General features: G+C 55.7%; 10 protein-coding genes across 10 annotated transcripts; 5 read left to right on the top strand and 5 right to left on the bottom strand.

Annotated features, from left to right (window-relative positions):
* Positions 1-1,330: 1,330 nt before the first annotated feature.
* Positions 1,331-3,480, top strand: CCMA1212_010785 (Transcription initiation factor IIF subunit alpha; the record flags this gene model as incomplete). The annotated part of the gene is made up of 3 exons (XM_073707813.1): positions 1,331-2,680; positions 2,740-3,208; positions 3,269-3,480. 3 exons carry the CDS (start codon positions 1,331-1,333, stop codon positions 3,478-3,480), a joined length of 2,031 nt encoding a protein of 676 aa, XP_073553714.1.
* A 263-nt stretch (positions 3,481-3,743) lies between these two features.
* Positions 3,744-4,742, bottom strand: CCMA1212_010786 (Pre-mRNA-splicing factor CWC26; the record flags this gene model as incomplete). The annotated part of the gene is made up of 1 exon (XM_073707814.1): positions 3,744-4,742. The coding sequence occupies one exon, from the start codon at positions 4,740-4,742 to the stop codon at positions 3,744-3,746; it is 999 nt and encodes a 332-aa protein (XP_073553711.1).
* Positions 4,743-5,227: 485 nt separating this feature from the next.
* Positions 5,228-7,543, top strand: CCMA1212_010787 (uncharacterized protein; the record flags this gene model as incomplete). Its single annotated transcript, XM_073707815.1, has 1 exon — positions 5,228-7,543. One exon carries the CDS (start codon positions 5,228-5,230, stop codon positions 7,541-7,543), a length of 2,316 nt encoding a protein of 771 aa, XP_073553712.1.
* Positions 7,544-8,270: 727 nt separating this feature from the next.
* Positions 8,271-9,737, top strand: CCMA1212_010788 (uncharacterized protein; the record flags this gene model as incomplete). The annotated part of the gene is made up of 2 exons (XM_073707816.1): positions 8,271-8,320; positions 8,417-9,737. The coding sequence occupies 2 exons, from the start codon at positions 8,271-8,273 to the stop codon at positions 9,735-9,737; spliced, it is 1,371 nt and encodes a 456-aa protein (XP_073553705.1).
* A 331-nt stretch (positions 9,738-10,068) lies between these two features.
* Positions 10,069-11,479, bottom strand: CCMA1212_010789 (Postreplication repair E3 ubiquitin-protein ligase rad18; the record flags this gene model as incomplete). The annotated part of the gene is made up of 2 exons (XM_073707817.1): positions 10,069-10,892; positions 10,957-11,479. The coding sequence occupies 2 exons, from the start codon at positions 11,477-11,479 to the stop codon at positions 10,069-10,071; spliced, it is 1,347 nt and encodes a 448-aa protein (XP_073553706.1).
* A 536-nt stretch (positions 11,480-12,015) lies between these two features.
* Positions 12,016-13,575, top strand: CCMA1212_010790 (DNA polymerase delta subunit 3; the record flags this gene model as incomplete). The annotated part of the gene is made up of 5 exons (XM_073707818.1): positions 12,016-12,069; positions 12,132-12,187; positions 12,241-12,446; positions 12,503-13,345; positions 13,400-13,575. 5 exons carry the CDS (start codon positions 12,016-12,018, stop codon positions 13,573-13,575), a joined length of 1,335 nt encoding a protein of 444 aa, XP_073553682.1.
* A 105-nt stretch (positions 13,576-13,680) lies between these two features.
* Positions 13,681-15,216, bottom strand: CCMA1212_010791 (Uncharacterized protein; the record flags this gene model as incomplete). The annotated part of the gene is made up of 2 exons (XM_073707819.1): positions 13,681-14,676; positions 14,725-15,216. 2 exons carry the CDS (start codon positions 15,214-15,216, stop codon positions 13,681-13,683), a joined length of 1,488 nt encoding a protein of 495 aa, XP_073553681.1.
* Positions 15,217-15,825: 609 nt separating this feature from the next.
* Positions 15,826-17,715, bottom strand: CCMA1212_010792 (uncharacterized protein; the record flags this gene model as incomplete). The annotated part of the gene is made up of 3 exons (XM_073707820.1): positions 15,826-17,356; positions 17,408-17,552; positions 17,709-17,715. The coding sequence occupies 3 exons, from the start codon at positions 17,713-17,715 to the stop codon at positions 15,826-15,828; spliced, it is 1,683 nt and encodes a 560-aa protein (XP_073553684.1).
* Positions 17,716-18,217: 502 nt separating this feature from the next.
* On the bottom strand, positions 18,218-19,843 carry CCMA1212_010793 (Histone acetyltransferase ESA1; the record flags this gene model as incomplete). Its single annotated transcript, XM_073707821.1, has 2 exons — positions 18,218-19,308; positions 19,426-19,843. The coding sequence occupies 2 exons, from the start codon at positions 19,841-19,843 to the stop codon at positions 18,218-18,220; spliced, it is 1,509 nt and encodes a 502-aa protein (XP_073553683.1).
* Positions 19,844-20,197: 354 nt separating this feature from the next.
* CCMA1212_010794 (RNA exonuclease 4) lies at positions 20,198-21,136 on the top strand (the record flags this gene model as incomplete). Its single annotated transcript, XM_073707822.1, has 1 exon — positions 20,198-21,136. One exon carries the CDS (start codon positions 20,198-20,200, stop codon positions 21,134-21,136), a length of 939 nt encoding a protein of 312 aa, XP_073553679.1.
* Positions 21,137-21,644: the final 508 nt, after the last annotated feature.

Consider the following 21,644-nt stretch of genomic DNA (forward strand, 5'->3'; position numbering starts at 1 on the left):
AACCGATTCCCTCTACAAGTTCGACATCTTCAAGACTCCAGAACAGGTTTTCTGCCATGCGGTGCAGGTAAGCAGCTGATGAAGAAAATGGGGAAAACAGGGCAGAGCAGATGATTGCTCCATCAATACATACCTAAAGAGGGGAGATGCCCAAAGGGTGGTGTCGCGTACAGGCCTGGGGGCAGTATGTGATGCTTTTCGAAGCTGGATATTGATACCCTAATACGATGCTATTCAGCGATATGGTATGAAAGAATTGGTGATGATGAGAGAGTCTCTGAGGCGGCAAAGATTCATACAAAAAAGGCGGTTGTATGTTGCTGTGAGCCTTATGCGTGGGAAAGGATGATGAAAGAGAATCAAGCAGGCAATTCGTCGGCTGGTGATGGCATGTTGCACAACGACGAAGTCACTTTGGAGAAGCGGAGCCGACGAGCTGTTAGTGCAGCGCAGGGCGTTGCCGCTTGGCACTAGCAGGCGCCAGCAGCCTGCGCTAAGCATCTGCTGCAGCTTGAAAGCCTGATTGCAAGATATCAAATGACTGCATCTCTGTGCTGGGCTACGATATATTCAGTGAATGGAGACTTGTGAAATAACTGCAGTAGCTGTTTCACTTGTAAGTTCAATCTGCATACAGCATGCTTCAAACTCGAACCCAATATTCTCACGTTTGCAGCATGATTTCACATTCAACATCAGTATTAAAGCCGGAGGCTATATCGCTGTGGGCCATCCAGCAACAGGAGGACGAAAAGAAAAGAGCGCCCCCCAAAGAGCCTACTATTGATAATGGAGATAGCATAAGGAGCTTCGGTTTTTCCATCATTTCAACTTCAACATTCTATTGAATCCATTGTCCCTGTCAAAGTTTGTCACCTTCATGTTACCTCGAGCTCGGTTTGCTCTTGATCGTCTTGTGGATACGTACCTTTGTAACACCCGCAGCCTTTGTCATCAAGCGTCATCACACATCTGAGCGGCAGTTCTCCGGCGATCTGCTAACAGCTCTAGGCACCGCCTTAACTTACCTAGGTACCTTTCGCTGTTTCTCTTCCGGCTTCGCTTCACTCACCTCCAACCTCAACCGCCGTCTTCCTTACCAGCTGTGCGGCAACGTCAACATCTTCGCCATACGTCCGCCGTCACTGTAGCTTCGTGATCTCGCAACTATCGCGCCCTTTGATACGCCAATTCTCCTACGTCACACGCTGCCGCAATCAGCTGCAGCTCCTCGTTCGGCTGCGGAGGCACGACAACCTCGTGCAAAGAGGCTGCGTGCCTTTTGCGCCCACTCAAACGATCAATCTCTCACGCGCACCGCGACATCAAGATGAGCGCTCCTGCTGGAGACCCCAACGGCTCTCCTCACCACGCTCCGCATGGCCCTCCGCGGCACCAAAAACCAAATCCGCTGCGTCCTCTTCGCAAGAAGCCGAACCCGCTCGTCGCATCGTCTCGCAAACCTCCACCCAGACCCAGTCAACCGCCTCCGAATGGCGCGCCATCATCTTCAGCGCAGGCTGCCGCGAATGGAGCAAAGCCCAGTGCCGAAGAGATACGGAATCAGTACGGCGGATGGAGCGAGCCGCCGCCCAACTACCCTTATAATGACATCCCGATCATGACAACCAAAAAGGCCCTCCTCGATGGAATCCGGTATCACCTCATGAAGTTCTCGCAGACCAAGCTGGGTGAGAAGCCCATTGATCCCACAGACCAGGAGGAATTCGCTAGACCCGTTACTCTGCATCGGCGTGATGCCCGCCAACCACCTCCTGGAAGAGCTGTCAAGGTGGAGGAGCCTGAACGGCCCCCAGTGGATGAGCAAGAGGCGGAAAGACTGGCACAGGCAAAAGCAGAGAGAGAAGCCCAGAGAGCCATCGATCAAGCCAAGATTGCGCCTGTTGCTAAAGAAGTAGTCGCCAAGCGCCCGAAGAAGCAAAAGGAGGAGAAAACAATGTTCAATCGAGCCCCAAAAACATCGGCAGCGAAGAAGGAATCAGACCTGAGATATGAGGAGGCTCTTCCATGGCACCTGGAAGACGCCGATGGGAAGAATGTCTGGGTTGGCAGCTATGTGGCTGCCCTCTCCGAATCTAGCGTTGCATTCATGATTGACGGGTCGGTTTTCCGCATGGTTCCACTGGAGAAATGCTACAAGTTCAACTCCAAGCCACCGTTCCAACCTTTCACGATAGATCAGGCCGAGGCTTTCATGAACCGCAAGGTTGATGTCGGCCGTTGGGTCATGAAGGACGAGGAGAAGAAGGCTGGCCTGAATGATCTCGAAGCTACGCGTCGGCTGCTGTACGGACGGGGTCAGATGATCAAAACCGAAAGCGACACCTTCAGGGCAGCCTCCCGCGAGGAGAAGATGGAGCACGACGAGCTCGACGTCTCCGGTGACGAATTCCAGGACGATGACGAAACTCCCCACTTTGAGCCGCAGGAGGATGAAGATACCAAGGAATCCAAGACCAGGATTCGCCGCGAACAATTGGGAGCGAACTTGTTCGGCGAAGCAGACGAGCAAGAAGTGGACAAGGAACTGCAAGAGCAGCTTAGGGAGGAGCTAGAGAGACAGAAATATGGCAAAACCACGAAAAAGGCTCTCATCAAGAGAGATCGAGAAGAGATTTACGAAAGCGACGACTCGGATTCTAACCCCTGGAGCAGCTCGGTAAGTTTCCTATTCGTGCTACAGCTGACCTTGCCCGTTGCTAACATGAGAATCTATAGAGTGAGGATGATAGCTCGGATGAGGAGGAGGAAGCCGGAAAAGAAGAGGAGAAGAAAGAGGGAGAGAATAAGGACGCACAGGGTGACAAGGACAAGGCCAAGCTGCAGAGTGCCAAGGGATCAACCACCCCGCAAGGCAAGCAGAAGCTCTCAGAGATGGCCAAGAAGGGGAAATCTCTCAAGCGTCCCGGCTCGCCCACCCTATCCGAGTCGAGCGGCAACGAGTCGACGAGAAAGAAGCAGAAGAAGGTTACGGCAGCGGCTCTCGGAAGCCGGCCCGGCACCCCCGGGCTGTCGCAAACCACAGTTCGGCGTCCTAAGATCACGGCGGGCTCTGGAAGTGACGGAGAAGCCACGGCAGGAGAGATGTCGGATGGGGCCATGCAGAAGAAGAAGATTAAGCTTGTTGGCAGCTCGAGAGGAACACCCTCAGCGTCTAGGGCCGGCAGTCCTAATCCCACCCCGGCTGGTACGCTCCTTTCCCAGTCTTGTCTTGTGTTTCTTGAAAGCTAACAATCGGTGACAACAGGTGCCTCTTCTCCCTTGTCCGGTGGGCTCATTGAGCCATGGGAGATTCTGGAGAAGATACCAGCGGATGGAATCACGATTGGTGACCTCATCAACTTGTTCCAGGGCCGTGTCGGAGACGGACCAGGTCGTATGCCCAGACAAGAGTGGATCGGACTTGTTAAGCAACTTTGCGATTACGGCCCTGACAAGCGCCTGCGTCGGAGAAAGTGATGGGAGGGGGCCATTACTTTCGAACCCAAGGATGGCGATGCCTGATGAGAGCTATACACTGCATCTCGGGTCGTGAAGGAGAGAAAACTTTAAAGTGAGCTGTTTGGTTTATGGGGCCTGGTGGACGGACCCGGCACTTTTTCTTGTCTCGTATAAAAAAGAGAGATGATCAGAGGGCGGACGCGGCAAACATTCTGATGCCAGGCTATTCAGTCCTAGGTAGTAGTTCAGATGGGGTATCTCAAATACGATGCATACTATCCTCATTCATCCATTTGCCATGCATAATCCAGCCCCTTGTTGCGCTCTCGCCGATTGATGGCCTTGAACCGCTCTGCCTCATGTCCATTTCCCCTGTCCACGCCGTCCCATCGATATCCAGGTTTTATGCCATAGCGATTAGGAGGCGCGCTCCCCGCGTAGACAGGCCGGCGCTTCGAGCCCTTGCTCCCCCGGCCTGCGTCCTTGTCCGCCAGGAACTGCATCATGGGATCGTTCCATCTCTGCTGCTCCTTGAGCTCCCTGTTCATCTCCTCGTCGTCGGCCTTGCGCGCAAACGTCATGAGCTTGGCGTTCTCCAGGTCTTCCCTCCGCCGCCTGGCGGCCTCCTGCTGGACTTCGCCCTTGAGCGATTCCTTGGCGAGCCTCTCCTTTTCCTCGGCCTCGGCGGCCGCTCGCCTTGCTTCAGCCCTCTTCATGGATATGTCGATTCGGCGACCCGTGGCGTCTCGGTATACCGTCTCTTCTTCTTTGGCATTCCTTCTGTGGCGCTCAAACTCTTCGCGCTCTTCCTGCTGCCGCCGCCTCAGCTGTGCAGAGACAGCCGCGGCGCTCTGCAACCCGGCGTGTGTCCCGTCGCTCATCTTCACCACGCTCTCACCCCCCTCAACGACCGGCATTTCATCGTCCGCCGCCCTCGCAGCTTCATTCTCAGCAGCAGCCGACGCGAGAATGGCATCCGCAGCAGCGGCGCTGTCATCCTGGCTCTTGGATGCCGCCTTTCCCCCGCCCTCCGACACGGTCTTCCAATTGCTCTTTTTCAGTTTCCGCAGCTCGGCTGTGACTCCTGCGACGGTCAGGGGCCCGTCTTCGTCTTCGGCATCTTGCGTGGCGCCCCCTTTTCTCCAGGCTGAGTCGTCGTCGTCGTCGGTGATTAAGAGGCCGGAGGGTGCGGTTGCTTGCTTGCGCTTGCGCTTCTTGGAGGGCTTTGGGTCGGCGACGAGGTATCTTGATGCAATGTAATTTGAGAGATCTGACGGCATTGTGAGAAAATATGAGTATGAAGATGGTGGGGAGGAGGAAGGAAACAAGAGCAACAGCAACGGGCGCGTCTTGAATGGTTTGGATGATGATGTTAGTATGTGAAAGTCCACTCTTACGCACTACGGTAAGCAGCTATGTACAACTGGCTGCCGAGCACCGTTGTAGCGTACATATGCACTCCGCAGATACTATGCATCTATCCGCCACCCTGATCAAGTGGCGGGCTGCCATCGCCCCGATACAGAATAGGTATGATGGGGCACTGCTGGACATCATGAGAAGGCTGGACCGTGGCATCAACCACGCAAAGTGACATTCTCGCGCCCGCCCGCCGCTTCGCAGGAGGAACATGCAGAGCCGTACCTCGACGCCCGACGCTTGCGACTCTCCTCTGGCCCCCGGTTCCGCATGAAGGCACCGCAAGCAACCTGAACTGTGTGTGTGTGTGTGTCAGCGGGAATCACCGCACCCAAAGTCGCCTTCGATGCCGCGGCCTCAAGATGAGCCGTCGACGGAACCGATCCAGGCGTTGCCCGCTGCGGCCTCGGCCGCCAAGTTCTCGTACATGAGGCACTCGACCTCGACCATCGAGCCGTTTCCGACCTCTCCCTCCGAATCCTCGCTCGTCTTTCGCCGATCGAACCCTTCTGCCGCTTCTCTGTACGCCTCGACGCTGTCGCCGCCGGGCTCGAGGTCCATGTCGCCTGCGGGCCGAGGATCTCCGTCACGGGTTCTGTCGGGCACGGTGTTTGACATTGGCCAGAATCGGGGACTGCCGGAGAATGTCGGGGACGATCCGAGCGAGCCATTGAATCTCATCTTAAAGTCCTTTGTGCCTCATGTCTCCGTCTATGCCTCGCGGGATACGGAGGCTTTGATCCGTGAAAAGGGCTTCCAGCATGGGCTGTGGGAGCTGTTACGGCCGTTTGGCGAGAGCATCCAGGGCAAGGTCAACATTAGGGACAGCAACGGCGTTGGACGAATAGTGGACGACTTTTCTATACGCTTCACACGATTTGGTGAGAACATTGAGCGCCCAGATGCCCTGACGTCTGGATCCCAGCAAGCCCCGGCGCCGCGGGGTCAGAATGGAGCGCAAGAAAGGGACGCCGGAAGGAGGTCAGCCATCAACGACATCGAGGCTGTTGTTGAACGCCATCTCTCGTATGCAGAGGAATCATTCCTTGGAATGCCGCACCAGAGCATCATGACGAAGAACGGCTCTGATTCCGAGGCAGCTTCACCATACTATGCTCTGTATCTGCGGCGTCTTCTGTCGGGCTTGCCCATCTCGCCTCACGAAACCTTTGCTCATCCGGTTGCCTGCATCATAGCGATCAGCTCGCGCAACGCGGCCCCAATCGAGGAGCTTCGGCGCCTCTACAGCGAAACTAGCCAAGGTGAGAGGAGGCTGCCATCATGGGTAGACGGAGACTATCTAAGATACTACGTTTTGGTTCACGACGAGGAGAATGACGACATTGCAAGATCCATGGGGCTGTTTGAGCAGATGAAGCGACATTTGGGGCTTCACTGCCATCTGTTGAGGCTACGGTGTAGCCAGAGTGTGGAGACGGATGACGACAGCATACCTCTCCCCCGAAGCGACTGGATGTCGGCTGCGGAAGAGTTGGCAGAGATCCGCCGAAGCGAGAACGATGAGGACTTTGAGGATCCGTCACGGTACATCTTCGAGTCCGATGCGACAGCCATCCGCACGTTTGTCCGCGAGATGGTGACGCAGTCGATCATCCCTACCATGGAGCGACACGCCACCATCTGGAACGACCAAGTTGCGTCGAGGCGCAGGGGACTCACGGGCAGGTTTATGAGTCTGTCAAAGAGGTGGACAGGGTTTGGCAGCACCTCACGGAGCTCATCAAGCGGCATCAATACCAGCAAAGACGGCTACGATCCCTCAGGCTTCTACCGGGCCGATACGTCGGAGGCCATCATGCGAAAGCTGGCTGATTTTGCCTTTATGTTGCGCGACTGGAGGTTGGCTCACTCTACCTATGATCTGCTGCGATCGGATTTCAGCGAAGCAAAAGCATGGAAATACCACGCCGCAGCGAATGAGATGGCAGCCATCAGCCTTCTTCTTATGCCCCAGCAGTTGACCTCCAAAAGCCGCGCGGAGACTGTCGACCAAATGCTGGAGTCGGCATTCTATTCTTATAACACACGGTGTAGCTCTCCATACGGAGCGACGAGGACGCTGATCCTGGCCCAAGAGCTCCTGCGGCTCAGGGGAGGGTCCAGCATTGACGATGCCGCACGATGGTGCACCCGGCTGCTCGAATCGAAGATCCTCGGCAGTATCGGGGATGCGCTGCTCAAGGAGCGACTGGCGATTTGCTATGCCTCCAAGTCGGGCGTCGGCAGCTGGAGCTGGGGCAGCCGGCGGCGAAAATCAGCAGCTTGGAGCGTATTTGCGGCGAAGGCTTGGGCCCAACAGTCCAAGTACATCCCCGCGCAGCGATGCCTCAACGAAGCCAAAAGGATGTACGAAACGCTGCCGCACGGCCAGGGCATCTCCCGGTTCGCCATTGCTCGAGAGACCATGGACTCTCTACAGCGAGAACTGACGGAGAAGCTGGAGTTTCCTGCCGGGCGCGATAGGGGCATGTCGGAGGATGCCGTTGACGGCGGCATAGATGAGGAGAGCGAGGCGTTGGTGGACACACGCTCGAGGAGAGCGAGCAATCTAGCACGAGGCGGGACGGAGACGGCACCACTGCACAATGAGGACATGAGCAAAGATACCAACGAAGCTATAGATAAAGAGGGATTTGAATAGGACAATGGCAAACGGGATTGGGTATGATGGGGGCGATACAGGGGTAATTCATGAGGTTGGAGAAGATGTGAATATGAATAATGGCCGGAGCTGTCTCGTCTTTGTCGGGCCTCGTTCCAACCGGCTGATGTGGTAATGGACCGCTGATGATGGTGGGCTCTGGCTTCAGCGATTCTGTATTATCGGTTCAGGAGAAGATGGATGGAGGGCTGGCCTTTGTTTGGTAGAGGGATTGGATACTGGGAAGATGAACAATGAATGACTGGTTCACGGTCTGAAGCTCTGTGACTGGTACACATTCATACAGCGTTGTCCTCTTACCGATTACCTTGGAATAGTTTCTATTGGATGCCTTAATCATCACATAATGCAAGATAAGAAAAAATTCTTTACAGCTCATCGAATGAATATCCCAAGAATAAGTAGGAGTCATGAAGTTGACTGACCAGCTCCTTAAAGTCTCGAATCACATGCGCTCCAAGCAATCAGGCACTAACACAGCCAGCTGCCTTAGCGCACTTCAACCCACTAACAGCCCGGCATCTCGAAGCCTCGACTGTCATCACACCCAAAACAACAAAAACAAACAACCGCCGCCTCATGCGCAACCTCTCCGTCATTCATGTCGCTGTAATATAAGCAGTCACATATACCCGGATCTCCTCGCGCTCTCTCTCCATCGCAGTTCGAAGAGATCACTAGCCATCGCCTCGCAACGGGATTCGAAATGGGCGAGCTCGCCGACTACCTCGTCCAGCACGATGCCAACTTCCGCAAGTGAGCTTTCATCCTCCTCCCTTTCGCCATTCCATCGCATATTTATGCTCGTCATCAGTCAAATCATACAGACTGCGACTGACTCACCTGAAAAAGATCCCGCCTCCCCGCGCTCTACTCCGACTTTCGCTCCCAAAAGACGCTGAACCCAGACGGCTACCAAGCCAACGTCTCCGCCTGGCTGCTCGCCCTCGCGCGCCTCGCATCCGAAGGCCTCCTCGCCCGCCAGGGCTCCCAGTCCAGCGCCCTCGTCTTCGACCTCGACGAGTCGCTCCGCAAGTCGCTCGCCAGCAAGCAATTCGGCCAGCCGCTGGCCCTCGGCGCCGTCATCAACGAGGCGCTGGCGCAAAAGGACCTGGTTCCGCTGCAGACCTTTCTCCATTCGAACCACAACATATACCAGCACAGCTGGTCGCAGATTCCGTGGGATGTCATGGGATGGACGTTGCGGCAGTTGGGCGTGATTGATCCGGCGCGGGGGGAGGACAGGATACCCAAGGGCAACTATGTCGTCATGAAGAACGTCGAGACGGCCAGTCGCGAGCTGGGGGAGGTTATTGGTGAAACGGCACCGAGGTATGATCGGGTTTTCACGAGGGGTCAGTTCCAGGCGCTGTTCAAGGCAGTGCTGGGCCAGGAGCAGCGGCTGTCCGACACAGATACCGACGTGTTGCTCAAGTTTTTATCTCGAGACAAGGACATGATTGAGTACGATGGCCAGACCGTCCGCATACGAGCGAGCGGCGAAGCAAGAGGGATCACACAAGAGGACTCATCAATGGCATCTATCAAGGAACTGATGGGCAGCTTGGAGCACCAAATCGATCTTCTTAACAAGCGAATCGACGAGCAAGACCAAGAAGCCAGGAACGCCGTCCTGCGCAAGAACCGCGTCGCCGCCCTGGCCGCCCTCAAAGCGAAGAAACGAGCCGAATCGTACCTGACCGCGCGCTACGCAACGCTCAACCAGCTGGAAACAGTAGCCGCGAAGCTGCAGCAGGCCTCGGACCAGGTCCAGCTCGTCAAGGTCATGGAGTCGTCCGCCAGCGCGCTCAAGAGCCTCAATGCCCAGCTCGGCGGCGTGGAAAAGGTCGAAGGCACAATGGTTCGTCTCAGGGAGGAGATGAGCGCCACGGACGAGCTGTCCGCCATCTTGGCGGAGCCGACGGGCATGGTTGTGGACGAGGAGGAGATTGATGAGGAGCTGGAGGCTTTGGAGAAGGAGCAGAAGAAGGAGGAGGAGGAGAAGCAGCGGAGCAAGGAAGCGGAGCGGCGCGGCAGGGAAGAGGAGCAGGAAGCTCTCAAGGCTATGAAGGCGCTGAACGAGCTTCCGGCGGTGCCTACGGGAGATGAGCCCGAGCGGATAGGATCGCCGACTAAGGAGACGGGGATTGCGAATTTGACGCTGGATGGTTGAGGAGATGGGGAAATGGTGGAAGTGGGCTGAAGTGGACTTGATGTTTGCAATGGAATCGAGAGCTGGCGATGTCATCTTTTCTCAAGAATCAGAATACTACAAAGGCTGGTAGGGAACGGGAACTCGGCGTATGTAATGAGATGTTCTACAGGTTATAATCGGATCACAGCGGAATTCAAGGATTTGTTTGCTTTGCAGTCAAGATGGGCACTGGCGCTGTGGTGGGAGCCCCCTTTTCGAGACGACTTGGCGCATCAAATTCATCATGCGCATGGACGTGCGCTCGAGAGACATGTGCATGTGCATGTGTAGGTTCTGGATATGCATTCGCTTAGTATTTGTCTGCTTCCACCATCCTCGTGCTCGCGCCCTCTGCCGACGGCGCTGAGCCTATCGGCCGTTGTGACAGCTGCCAAGACATTGGCTCCGCATGAGAAGGGTCCAATACCGGCTCCAAACCCGGCGCTGTGTCCGGCCTCCCCTCTCCATGTTGATCCGATGGATCATCTGTCGTCGTCGGCTTCTCCTCCGGTGGTTGAGAAGACGCAATCACCACCGAATCTGGATTCCTCCCTGCTGAAGCCTCGGACGCCTCGTCCACCTCTTCCGTCTTCTTCGCCGCCTCCTGCCTACTCCTCCTCGCGCTCGCAATCAAATCCCTAAAGGAAGAATCATGCCTCGCCGCCCACGCCGCCCCATCGAAATCCTTATCCTTAATCACCGCCGCCGTCTGCGCCACCCTTCCCATCGTCGGCGCCCGCCCCCCTTGCGTCCGCTCCCAGGTATCCAGATCGTGCAGCAGCTCGGAGCGCTTCTTGGGTACCGCGGCGTCGCAGTTTGCGTTCCAGAGGGTGAGCCACTCCCTGTGGCGCTTTTCCAGGAGAATGCGCGGCCCTTGGTTGGAGATGCCGAGGTCGGACATTTTCTTTCGGAGGGCTTGCTCTTTGAGCATGGAGTAGTTGAGGGGGGGTAAGCGTTCGAGTGTCTTTTGTTGCTTTCGGTGGGATTGCGCAAAGGAGGGCGTGGTATCTGTGGTGGTGGGATTATTTAGAGGACTTGCTGCTGCTGAAGGGCCGGGACAGGATTCCAAGTGGCCAAAGACCTGCCACTCTTTCATTCGTCTGTTACACAAGGGGCATGGGACAAGACCGTTTGCTGTGTGTAGGTGAGCTGTTAGCGAGGGTTGGAAGTCCAAAGGCGTCATGTATCTGCGACTTACGAGCATCCGGCACATAGTCCCCGTCCTCCTCGTCATTGTTTGAATCAGGAACAACCTGCTCCTCCACCTCTTCAGACGGTGTAACCGGCACTGAAGGCCCCCCCCTATTCCTGCTCAACCTCGCCGACGTCCGCAACCTCTTCGGCTCATGCGCCTCAGCCGCCCCCTCAGCCGCCTTTCTCTTCGGCGACCGACTACTCCTCGCCCCGTCCTGATGACTCCGCGCAAGGCTCAGCGCCGCCGCCCGCGCCTTGGAAAAGGCCTCGACCGTCTCCTCCATGGACCAGTTGCTGCGCAGCTTGAGCTCCTGCTCGGTCGCGCGGCACATGGGGCACTTGCCGTCGTTGGAGAGCGCCCGCCGGATGCAGATGGAGCAGAAGGTGTGGCAGCAGGACGTGATCATGGGCGTCTTGTAGAGGTCCTTGCAGACTTGGCAGCGCAGGGCGGCCTCGACGGCGGCGAACCCCGAGAGCGGCGTCGAGAGCCAGTCGGTCGAGTCGGGGACATCGTCGGAGGAGGCCATTTATTGAATTGGACCAGCGGTGGTTGGTTTATATGTGGAATGGGTATCCAAAAGAGGGGGAAATGAATTGATCTTTGGGTATGCTGGCAAGGCTGAGCAAGGCGCAAGTCTATAATGGAGCGACAACAGGTAATTCCCAATCGTCGAAGAAACCACGCTCAACACAGACAAGCCAGCCGATGACTCTTATAACGACTGAGAGACGGCCAATCTTGGAGATTTTGTCTAGAATGCGCCGTCGCGACTGACGCGTTGATGGAGAGGCAAATGCCTGGTTAGAGTGATATTCCGACTAAGTGCATAGTGAGCCTTGCCGTCGACCCAGTTGTTTCAAACCTGTCTGGCTGCGTTTAGAGGGGCCGGCATGCATCAAACCGTGCAGTTCAAATTGGCGGGCACGTGAGTTCGTGTCAAGTGCCAAACGCGTGCAGCCCAAATTGGAGGGCGAGCTATCGATCCGATAAGCTGGCGACGAGCTGGGCATATCGCCTTGATCTTCCAATTCTCATACAGTCGCAAAGGATCGATCACACATCATGGACGAGGCCAAAAAGTATCTCTCAGACCGGCTGCTGAGCGAAGAGGTGCCGGTACGCATGAATGCAATGACATGTTGTGAACATTCTAACCTGAGAATCCGCGTCTGGTTTAGGTGACATATCGCCTCTTGAGCAGAGCACTCAACCTTCGGGTCAACGTTGCCAAACAGTAATTGAAACCCCGGCTTTTCCCAGTCCTCACATTGTCTAATGCCGATCCAGGAAGCTCTATGAATTCTACCAGAGCCAGAATGCTTCCAGGCCGGGCTCAGTCCATGCCGCATACCTGATCTATGGCTCCAAGACGGAAGATGGACACCCTGACTCTGGCGACACCGACATGGACAGCTCAGCGCCCGAGCACGAGCCCCTTTCCGACCATGTGCCCACCAAAACAGTCACGATAGTGGCCGAAGAGAAGCTGAAAGGTCTTGAATCTGACAATGACATTGTCGGTGTCAATCTTGCTAACAGTCCCCCGTAGAAGTGCTGGCTGAATACGAACAAGTCTCCTCGTTCCACATCTACAGCCTGGCTCCGTTCCCCCAAAGAGATCTCGCAATGCTCTCCGACGTGTCAAGATCGCTATCCGAATACAGAAATGCCGAAGAACCAGCAAAGGCACTCGACACATACGGCATCATCGCCAACCCCCAAGCCCGCAAGCGAGACCGAAAAGGACGTCCCCAAATCCTCGCCCCAACAGCGCCCAAGCCCATCACCAAGCAGGAGTCACAAGCATCCACGCCAAAGCCAAGTCAACCGGAAAAGGCCAAACCAGAAGCCAGAGAAACCCCATCCACCTCCGCCGACGCCACTCCGTCGTCCAGCGCCGGCAAGAAGCCTCCCGCGACACTCAAGCGCGGCGCCTCCGGGGGCATCATGCAGTCCTTTGCCAAGGCGGCGGCGAAGCCTCCCAAGCCGAAGCCGAAGCCCGAGCCCAAAGCCAAGGACGAGGACACCAGCATGGCTCTGTCTGACGATGGCGAAGCCGACGAGGAAGACGTGCTCCCTCCTCAGAAGACTGTCGATCACGAGGCTCTGAAACGGGCGAGGAAAGAACGTGAGGAGGCGCTCATGCGCATGATGCAGGATCCGGAAGAGGATGTCAGGGAGGAGGCCAAGAAGGACGACGAGCAATCAGACGAGGAGATGGAAGAGGCGTCCGAGCCGGAGCCGGAACCCGAAACCGAGCCGGAGCCCGAACAGCAGCCAAAGGAAGAAAAGGAGCCTACGGAGGTGGTGTCGAATTCCAGCAACGGCCGCCGGAGGGGCAAGCGACGGGTCATGAAGAAGAAGCGCATATTGGACGACCAGGGATACATGGGTAGGTCGTTGATCGCCATGCTTACGCTCAATGCTTGCTGACTTTGTTTTGTAGTGACCATCCAGGAGGCTGCGTGGGAGTCATTCTCCGAAGACGAGGCTCCTGCACCAGCAGCCGCAAAAGCAACGCCTACACCAACGCCCGCTTCATCGGCTCAGAAGGCCAAGAAGGCGGCGGCTGGCAAGGGCGGAAGCCAAGGCAGCATCATGTCGTTTTTCTCCAAAAAGTAACAGCTCATGAGCAACCCCCTTCTACAAGCCTTCTATAATATATATGTTCTTGTTGACCCACGACGATCCCATCTTCTCTAATTCTATTTCCCCTCAAAGCCCAAATCATACCCAACTGCTCACCGGACGATCACTGTCCTTGACCCGAGCCGCCAACTTCTCATAATGATCCAAGTTGCCCTGCATCCTCCCAATCAGCTCCCCAAGCCTCTTGACCCCATCAACCAGATCCTCCTCCGGCTCCCAAGAAAAGCACAACCTGATATCCTCATCAAACCTCGCCCCGTCTTCATCCCCCTTCACAGCAAACATACTCCCCCTCCCAACAATGATATTCTCCTCCTCGAGTGCCGCATCCGACACCATCACCGCCAAAGGCCCCCTCGTCAACGTAAGCCAAACAAAGTACCCCCCGTAAATGCCCTCACCCTTGACGCTCGACTCCCGCGCCACCACCCCCAGAGGCTCCAGGTACTCCCTCACGGCATCCATCATGATCCTATGCCTCCTCTGCAGCGCAGGCCTCGTCTTCTCCTCGATAAAATCAACGAGCTCCCCGCTCTCCAGCAAATCAGCCATCATCCCCGCGCAAAGCCCACTCGGCGCACCCCCAGACATGCTCGACCCCGTCTTCGACAAGCCCAACACAAACGCCGGCGTTGCCTCCGCCCATCCCGTCCTCACCCCCGGGCCGGCAATCTTGCTAAACGAGCCGTTGCTCACGGCGTGTCCGAACCCCCGCGGGTCGTTGTCCGCGCGCCCCATGGCCATGTCCACGTCGCACAGCCGGGGCAGCCTCATCTCCGGCGGGCGTTCAGGGGTTGGGGTCCCGGAGAGGGGCCACTGGAGGAAGTCGTAGACGTCGTCGCTGATGAGGAGGGCGTCGTGCTTGCGGGCGATGCGGACGAGGGCCTGGCGGTGGTCAAGGGACATTGTTTTGCCGGAGGGGTTGGAGCAGGTTGGCACGGCGTAGATGACGTGGCGGTAGAGCTTTCGAAAGGGACCTGGGTCTTTGAAGGGCTTTACGGGGGGGGCAGGAGTGTTAGCCTTCTTCTTGAATATCCGGGACAACACAGTTTCTGTCACAGCAGTTTCGTACTGCTGATATAAAAGGGGCAAGGGGGGGTTGGTTCTTGGTCAACCTCATACCTCCGGACGAACCCCCTTGTCCTCCTCGTCCCTCTCCCAAGCCTCCATCCTCCTCTCCAGCTCCCCAACATCAACCCCCTCCTCATCCTCAGGAACGGCCCTCAGCCTCCCCCGAAACCCGGCATCCTCAAAGATGGCCCCCGCCAAATGATAACACGGCGCAACCATCCACACGGCCCTCGTCCACCCCGGATCCGTAAAGCTCTGCAGGATACAAGCGAGATTCTGGCTCGCGCCACCCGTGACACAGATCCGGTTCGCATCCGGCTCGACGCCGTAATGCCGCCCCAGCCACTGGGCTAAGCGCTCGCGCAGCGGCTGGTAGCCTTCGTCCGGAGCGTATTGCAGGAGGGGCACGCTGGAGACGGGGGAGGACAGGATGCGCTGGGTGGCGGACGAGAGAAGTTGTGCGGGGAGGAGGGAGGGGGAGGGCCAGCCGCGGAGGAGGTTGATTTGTTTCTTCTTTGGTGGGATGGGAGTTGGGGGAGGCATTTTTGCGGTGCTTGATGTGGTGAGACGACGGTGGGAGAGCGGGCGTTTTGGTTGGAGTGAGGGTTTGGTGAGTGAGAGGAGGTTGTTGAAGCTGTGCGGATGCGGGTGACGATGGGCTTGGGTTGGTGGAGAGGGTCTGAGTCGTGGCTGGAGCGAAAAGAGTCGCATAGCTCGGCTGTGGAGAGATGGCTGATGTGACGATGGGAGCTCACTAAACTGAAAACACTCTTCGAATGTTCATCGCTTCAATGCGCTGCAATGATGGTTCATACCAATAACGGCAGTTGAGTGAGTCAAGTGTGGAGTTTGGAAGAGTTGAAGCTCACACTGTAGTAGCTCAAGTTGTGGGGTGAGAGGCTTGCCATTTACACGCCTCGATTGTCACTTAGTACAGATGGATGAGAAGCCGCGTCCTGGACTCAATCATGGTACAAACCAGCCATTTTCCGATCAATCTTCTGTTACTCGGAACTATAGTCAATTAATTATGCTCTCAATAATTCCCCTTCATCACATGGAATTGCACAAGACCTTCATTTAGAGGATCAACCATGTACATTCAACTCGTCATATCAACGACACAAACCATCCCTTCTACACCTCCTCACGTCAAATCTCATACGGCGCCGCCCCCGGCCCAAACACCAAATGCGGCTTCCTCTTTGCCAAATCCAAAATCGTCACCGCAAACACGCCGTTCGCCCAGGCAAACCAGCTCCGCGTGTACTGGCTCGCGTAGTTGACATCAACGCTCTCGTGTATGAGACCGCGCGGGGACGCATCCAACACCAAGCCGAGGCACTCCTTGATCTCCTCATCGTCGTTTGACGTCTGTGCCTGAAGCAGCAGGCTCATGGGCCAGGCATTCTTCAAGCCAATGTGCGGTCCTAAGATGACACCAATTAGTCTAATCGTCGTTTGCTTGACCACGGAAAGAAACGTACCTCCAATTCCTTGAAAGTCTTTGCCCTTCAAGTAATACGGATTCCCCTGCTTGTCCAGAATCATCTTCCTCGTGTTCTGGTACACCGGATCGTCCACGTCGCAGAATCCCATCACGGGCAGAGCCAGCAGCGAAGGATAGTTGGCATCGTCCATCAAGATGGAAGAGCCATACCCGTCAACCTCATAGGCAAACACGTCGCCGTACTTTTTATGCTTGACGATGCCATGCTCCAACACGCCCGCACGCAGCTTCTCGCTCCATTGACTCAGCTTGGCGGCCAGAGCCTTGTTACCTGCCGCCCGAAGCATCTTGGCCGCCCGACCAAGCTCCACAGACATCATGGCATTTGCCGGGATGAAGAACCCCAGGATGGTGGCATCGTCACTCGGTCGAAACGCCGACCGAACCAATCCCGTCCCGCTGTTCAGGGGATTCCCAACGCCCTGGAGATTGAGCGTCTCCGTGCCGGCATTGGTCCACCGCTGAAACGTATACGCATTCCGCTCATACTGGCCCGTCTCCGGGTTGAACGTCGGCTCCGACTGCTGCTTAAGCACCACCAGGAGCGTCTCAACGGCGCGAAGCCACCGCTTGGTCAAAAAGTCCGTCGCCCCCGTGTGATCGTAAAAGTCATTGGCCAGAGCCAAAAAGTGCGCCAGCGAGTCCAGCTCGTACTTGCATTCAAACACGGCGCTCGGCTCATACGCGGGATGCACCACGTCGTCCTGGCCGTTGGCGGAGGCGGACAAGTCGCTGATGGGGGGCGGCTGGAAGGCGTTGCAGTAGGGCGACTGGATGACATACTCGGACTGCGTGTTGATCGCGCCAACAATCAGGTCGAAGATGGCCGGGTCCTTCTTCGCCAGGGCCTGGTAAGGGCGCAGCTGGTTCGTCGAGTCCCGCAGCCACTCGGCAACAATGTCCCCCGTGATGATGAACGACTGCGGCCCTTCCCATGCGCCGTCCTCCAGCGGCGGCCCTTGCACGGGGACAAAGCCCGCGTCCTTGCCGCCCTTTGTGTGGAACTTGACGGTCGTGTCCGTCGTGGAGGGAAACGCATTCTCAAACAGCCGCGCCAGGTCGGGGTCCTTTATCCTCGCCGTCACCTCGTCAATGACCCTCTCGATCTCGTCCGACTGGAACGTGCGACACCGCGGGTTCGGCCGCTGGTAGGGCAGGGCGTGCGGGCCCGAGCTGTAGGGACGACTGCGTCTCCATGTTAGATGCTTCTGAAGCTAGAATCACGGTAGAGGATCGACAAACTGAGGGTAGGTCGAGTAGAGCGCATAGTCGGGGCAGATGTCGGCGTGGTAGTTTGGCAGCGGAGCCTGCCAGTCGCCTCGGCCATTGGCGTCAACGGGCGTCACTGCGCCGAAGCCGAGCAGTGCGGCTACTAGTAGCTGGAGAGGCATCTTGGCTGAGTAAGCCAACAACTTGAATATCGCCAAGTGGTGGGATCTATATGATCATATCATGAGGATGAGGTGTGGTCATTACAGGTTGAAGAGTCCTGAATTGGATCCCGAGGTCGTTAATAATTGGCAACTATCCATGTGGCAGTTTAGGCCCTGCATGCGCTACAAGATCCCCCACTACAAGCAACTCCAGAGCTTGTTCCAGGTTGCTGTGGAGCTGCTAAGCTGGGCCTGGAGCTACAATTGAGAGACGCCGGCCGTCAAATCCGGAGCAGTACGTCATTCTCGGGCTTCGAGGTTGTCACTGCTTCAAGGCTCTTGAGGATGCCGAGACAAGTCAATTGGACTCTCAATTGAGGGAGTGGACAGATGCCATTGATAAGTTACGTTTTCATCTTGGTGATTTCATAAATGCAATCGAGGAGCCATCGAATATGTTATGTTCATTATGCATTATTTTGTACAGGGGGGGTATTCGTCCATCTGATGACCATCGTCATTTTACATAGTATGGAAGCCAAGGAGGAGAGCGAAGGAGAAGCTGAGCTTCAAATCAAGAAGCTCTCAGTCCAAAGGCAGTCAAACAATCCAACGACAGCAAAGGCAATGCCCAAGTCTCCGTGTCCGACGGCAAAGAACATCACCATCCCCACGTACGGCTGGACGCTGTAAACACCGGCGGCTTCCACTGGATCTTGGACGGATCAAGAACCCTCTTGGCCTTTTGCTTCTGCTTCTCCCGCTGCTGAATCAACCGCTCCGGTATCACAATCTTGTGATCGCTCTTATGGTACACCTGCATCTTCATGGCCTGCAGCGTATGCTCAACGTCCTGCGTCGTCATCGCCAGCGCCGAAGAAATGGCTTCAATCGTCACCTTCTCATCCCGCTCATTATATCCCAACAGCAAGTCGAGGATGTTCTCAGACCAGTACTGGCGATAACTCAAAAGACCAAGATCGGACAGGGGCTTTTCCGGAGAGCCCAGCTTGCCTTCAATCTTGGACAGTTCGTACGAAAACTGAATCAGGAGACGGCCATAGCCCTTCCGCTGGTATTGAGGGAGAGTCAAGATACAGGCCACGTTGTATGCATCTGCGCTCTCCTTCTCCTTGGAGAAGTATCCCACAATGTGACATCCCTTGTCTGTCCGCATCGTCATGACATAGAACAGAAAGGGGTCCACGTCGTAGTAGAGCGTCTTGTGGTCCAGGAACATCTTGGACAAAAGACACAAGTTGCGGCACCAGGTCCGCTGCCGCCTCCCATCAATCTCGAAGAACGAGACGTAATCATCTCTGTAAATCTCATTGCCCGGCGGGTGCTGCAGCGTGCACTTCTTTCGGTGGCGCATAAAGGCAAACTCGTCCCCATAGTAACTGAGGCAGAACTCGCAAATGTATATCACGTCCTCGAGCGCAAAGGCCTCGGGGTACGGCGAAAAGTACCACGGGAAGAGGTCGTGCTTCCCAAACTGAACCTTTGATATGTTTCGTATTCGCGATATTTCAGCCGGATTCTGCGTCATCGATCCCGACGTCCTCAGCTTTTCGATTTCCTCCTCTCGGCTGAAGCCGTGGTCGTCTTTCTTCGCCTCTTCATCCTTTTCGTCGGCAACCAAGTCGTCTCCTGCGCCAGGTGTCGCGCTCGCTTCGAAGCTGCCGTTTACTTGTGATTCGGCATCTGGTCCGACCGATGAAGACTTTCGCTGGCCTTGCGAATCGACAAACTCTGTTGCTCACGTTCAGATGGTCAGCGGCATTCGTCAATCAAGAGTGTACGAAGCTCATCGAAGGAGCAGCTCAGAGGACACCCGGACAATGAAATGAAGGGGAACCAGACACTTACCCGTCCATGGATGTGGCGTGGTCGCCTCGCTGGCTACAGATTGTTCGCGCTTCCCGGGCCGCTTCTGCGACTTCTTCGACACTTGCGACTTCTTGGGCTGGCTCGACGGCGCCTTTTTCGTTTTCGAGTCCTTCGGCTTGTCCTTCTCGGGGTTCGGCCATTCGACTTCCTGGGTGAAATCGATTCGCGCGACCGGCACCCACTCGTCCAGACGCTTGTTGAAATTGTCAAAGTTGCAGTAATAGTGCTTCCCCGACTTGGTTTCCTTTATGCTGAGGATTTCGGCCCGTCGCGGCTGCCCGTCCTTCTCAACCCAAGCAATGCAGCCTGTCTTGAGCGTCTCTGGCGTCGCCTTGCCTTTTTGGCGCGGCGTATCGGAGCCCACCGATGGCTCGCCGTGAGGCGTGCCGCCAGCCATGATGGAAAAGTTGAATTCGTCGTGAAATTGATGAAAGAGAGATGGCAAGATCAAGAAATGCGATCCAGAGGGGCCCGGCAGAATATTGCGATTTTAGCGGCTTCGCCACATGTTTCTAGCTTGGTCGTTGCTTTTCTAAGCAGGCGGTGAAAGAATAAGACCATGAACAAGGTGGTGGGTCCTCTTACAAGGTGCATCAACCATCAATTTCATTACCCTTGAGATCAACAACGCATCTTATACAGCATATCGACAGGGCAGATTTTGGAATTTCTGCTCTGTATAACCGACGCATGATGCGCTTTCTTGCAACTTTTCTAATCCATAAGCTCTTCCAGGCCCCTATATGAAAGGATGGCCGGGCTTTCCTCCAACTGGAAAAAACTTCAAGCTCAACTCAAGGCCGAGGCCGCCTCCAAGCCCTCAACAAAACGAAAGGCTGAAGAGCAGCTGCAACCCCCAGTGAAAAAGAAGTCTTTGCCAATCTCTAAGAGCAAGAACCCCGGTCCACCAGATCGCAAGAAGAGAATGGGCGGTGTGCAGAGCTCAACAGAAATCGAAAAGCCAAAGGAAAGTCCGTCGCCGTCATTGGCGATCTGGGCAAAAGACCATGGCGTCTCAGCGGAGGATTTGGCAGAGGCGTACGGTCTGGGCGTCAAGGGCAATTCGCTGATGCTGGCATCGGAGAAAGACAAAGTGAACCACGGCCTCACAAAAGGACTCGAGATTGGAAAGTATGTCGCCATCGATTGCGAGATGGTAGGGGTCGGCCCCGGCGGCCATGAATCAGCGCTGGCACGAATCAGCATCGTCGACTTTCACGGGCGACAAGTCTACGACTCGTACGTGAAGCCAAAGGAGCGCGTCACGAATTGGAGAACAGCCGTCAGCGGAATCTCTCAGAAAGAGATGAGATTCGCTAGAGATTTCGACGAGGTGCAGAGAGAAGTCGACGCCATTCTCAAGGACAGGATCCTCATTGGACACGATATCAAGCACGATCTGGAGGCTCTCAAGCTCTCTCACTCTCCAAGAAACATCCGCGACACCGCCAAGTACCCGGCCTTCAAAAAGTATGGACACGGGAGGAAACCGGCACTCAAGATCCTGGCCCGAGAGATTCTCGGCATCGACATTCAAAGCGGACCGCATTCGAGCACCGAAGACGCAAGAGCTACTATGCTGCTGTTCCGGAAGCACAAGTCTGGATTTGACATGGACCATGCCAATCGCTTTGCCCCAAAGCAGCCGGCACACAACGGCACAACCCGCGCAAAGAAGAAGAAGAAGTGATGGGAATCGCACGCCTCTCGAAACCACTGATGGAATGATACCCGTCAGCTCAATCGATTTTCTCGAATCCCCTCTCAGGTTCCACCGTGTTGGTGAATCAGCAGTGGCTTGAGCGAAGGTAGCTCATGTTATAGATAATGGTTCTGTTGGTTAGACCAGTAGAAGCGGTCGCTAAGATTGACTGCCTGGTACGATGAGGTCTAGAATTCGGACCGTGGATAATAGGGACCACCGAAGTCTCAACAATATTCCGCCAATGAACGCAGCAACTACCTCTAGACAAGCATTCTGATACATATACTCTATCTATATACCTAATCGAAAGAAGTCATCATCCAAACGAGAAGTAGACATCAATGCAATCAATAAGGTATTTGCAAATGGCGATCCAAGATCGGACTGCAGAGCTATGTACGTACCGGCAGAATCTTGGACCAGAGCTACTTTAGGGTTAGCGTGGCAAAACACGCTAAGATCGTAGCTCCAGATCTCTGATTAGATAACAAAT

The sequence above is a fragment of the Trichoderma ghanense genome, assembly GCF_004382785.1.
Source record: "Trichoderma ghanense strain CCMA-1212 chromosome Unknown scaffold_31, whole genome shotgun sequence".
Classification (NCBI taxonomy): domain Eukaryota; kingdom Fungi; phylum Ascomycota; class Sordariomycetes; order Hypocreales; family Hypocreaceae; genus Trichoderma; species Trichoderma ghanense.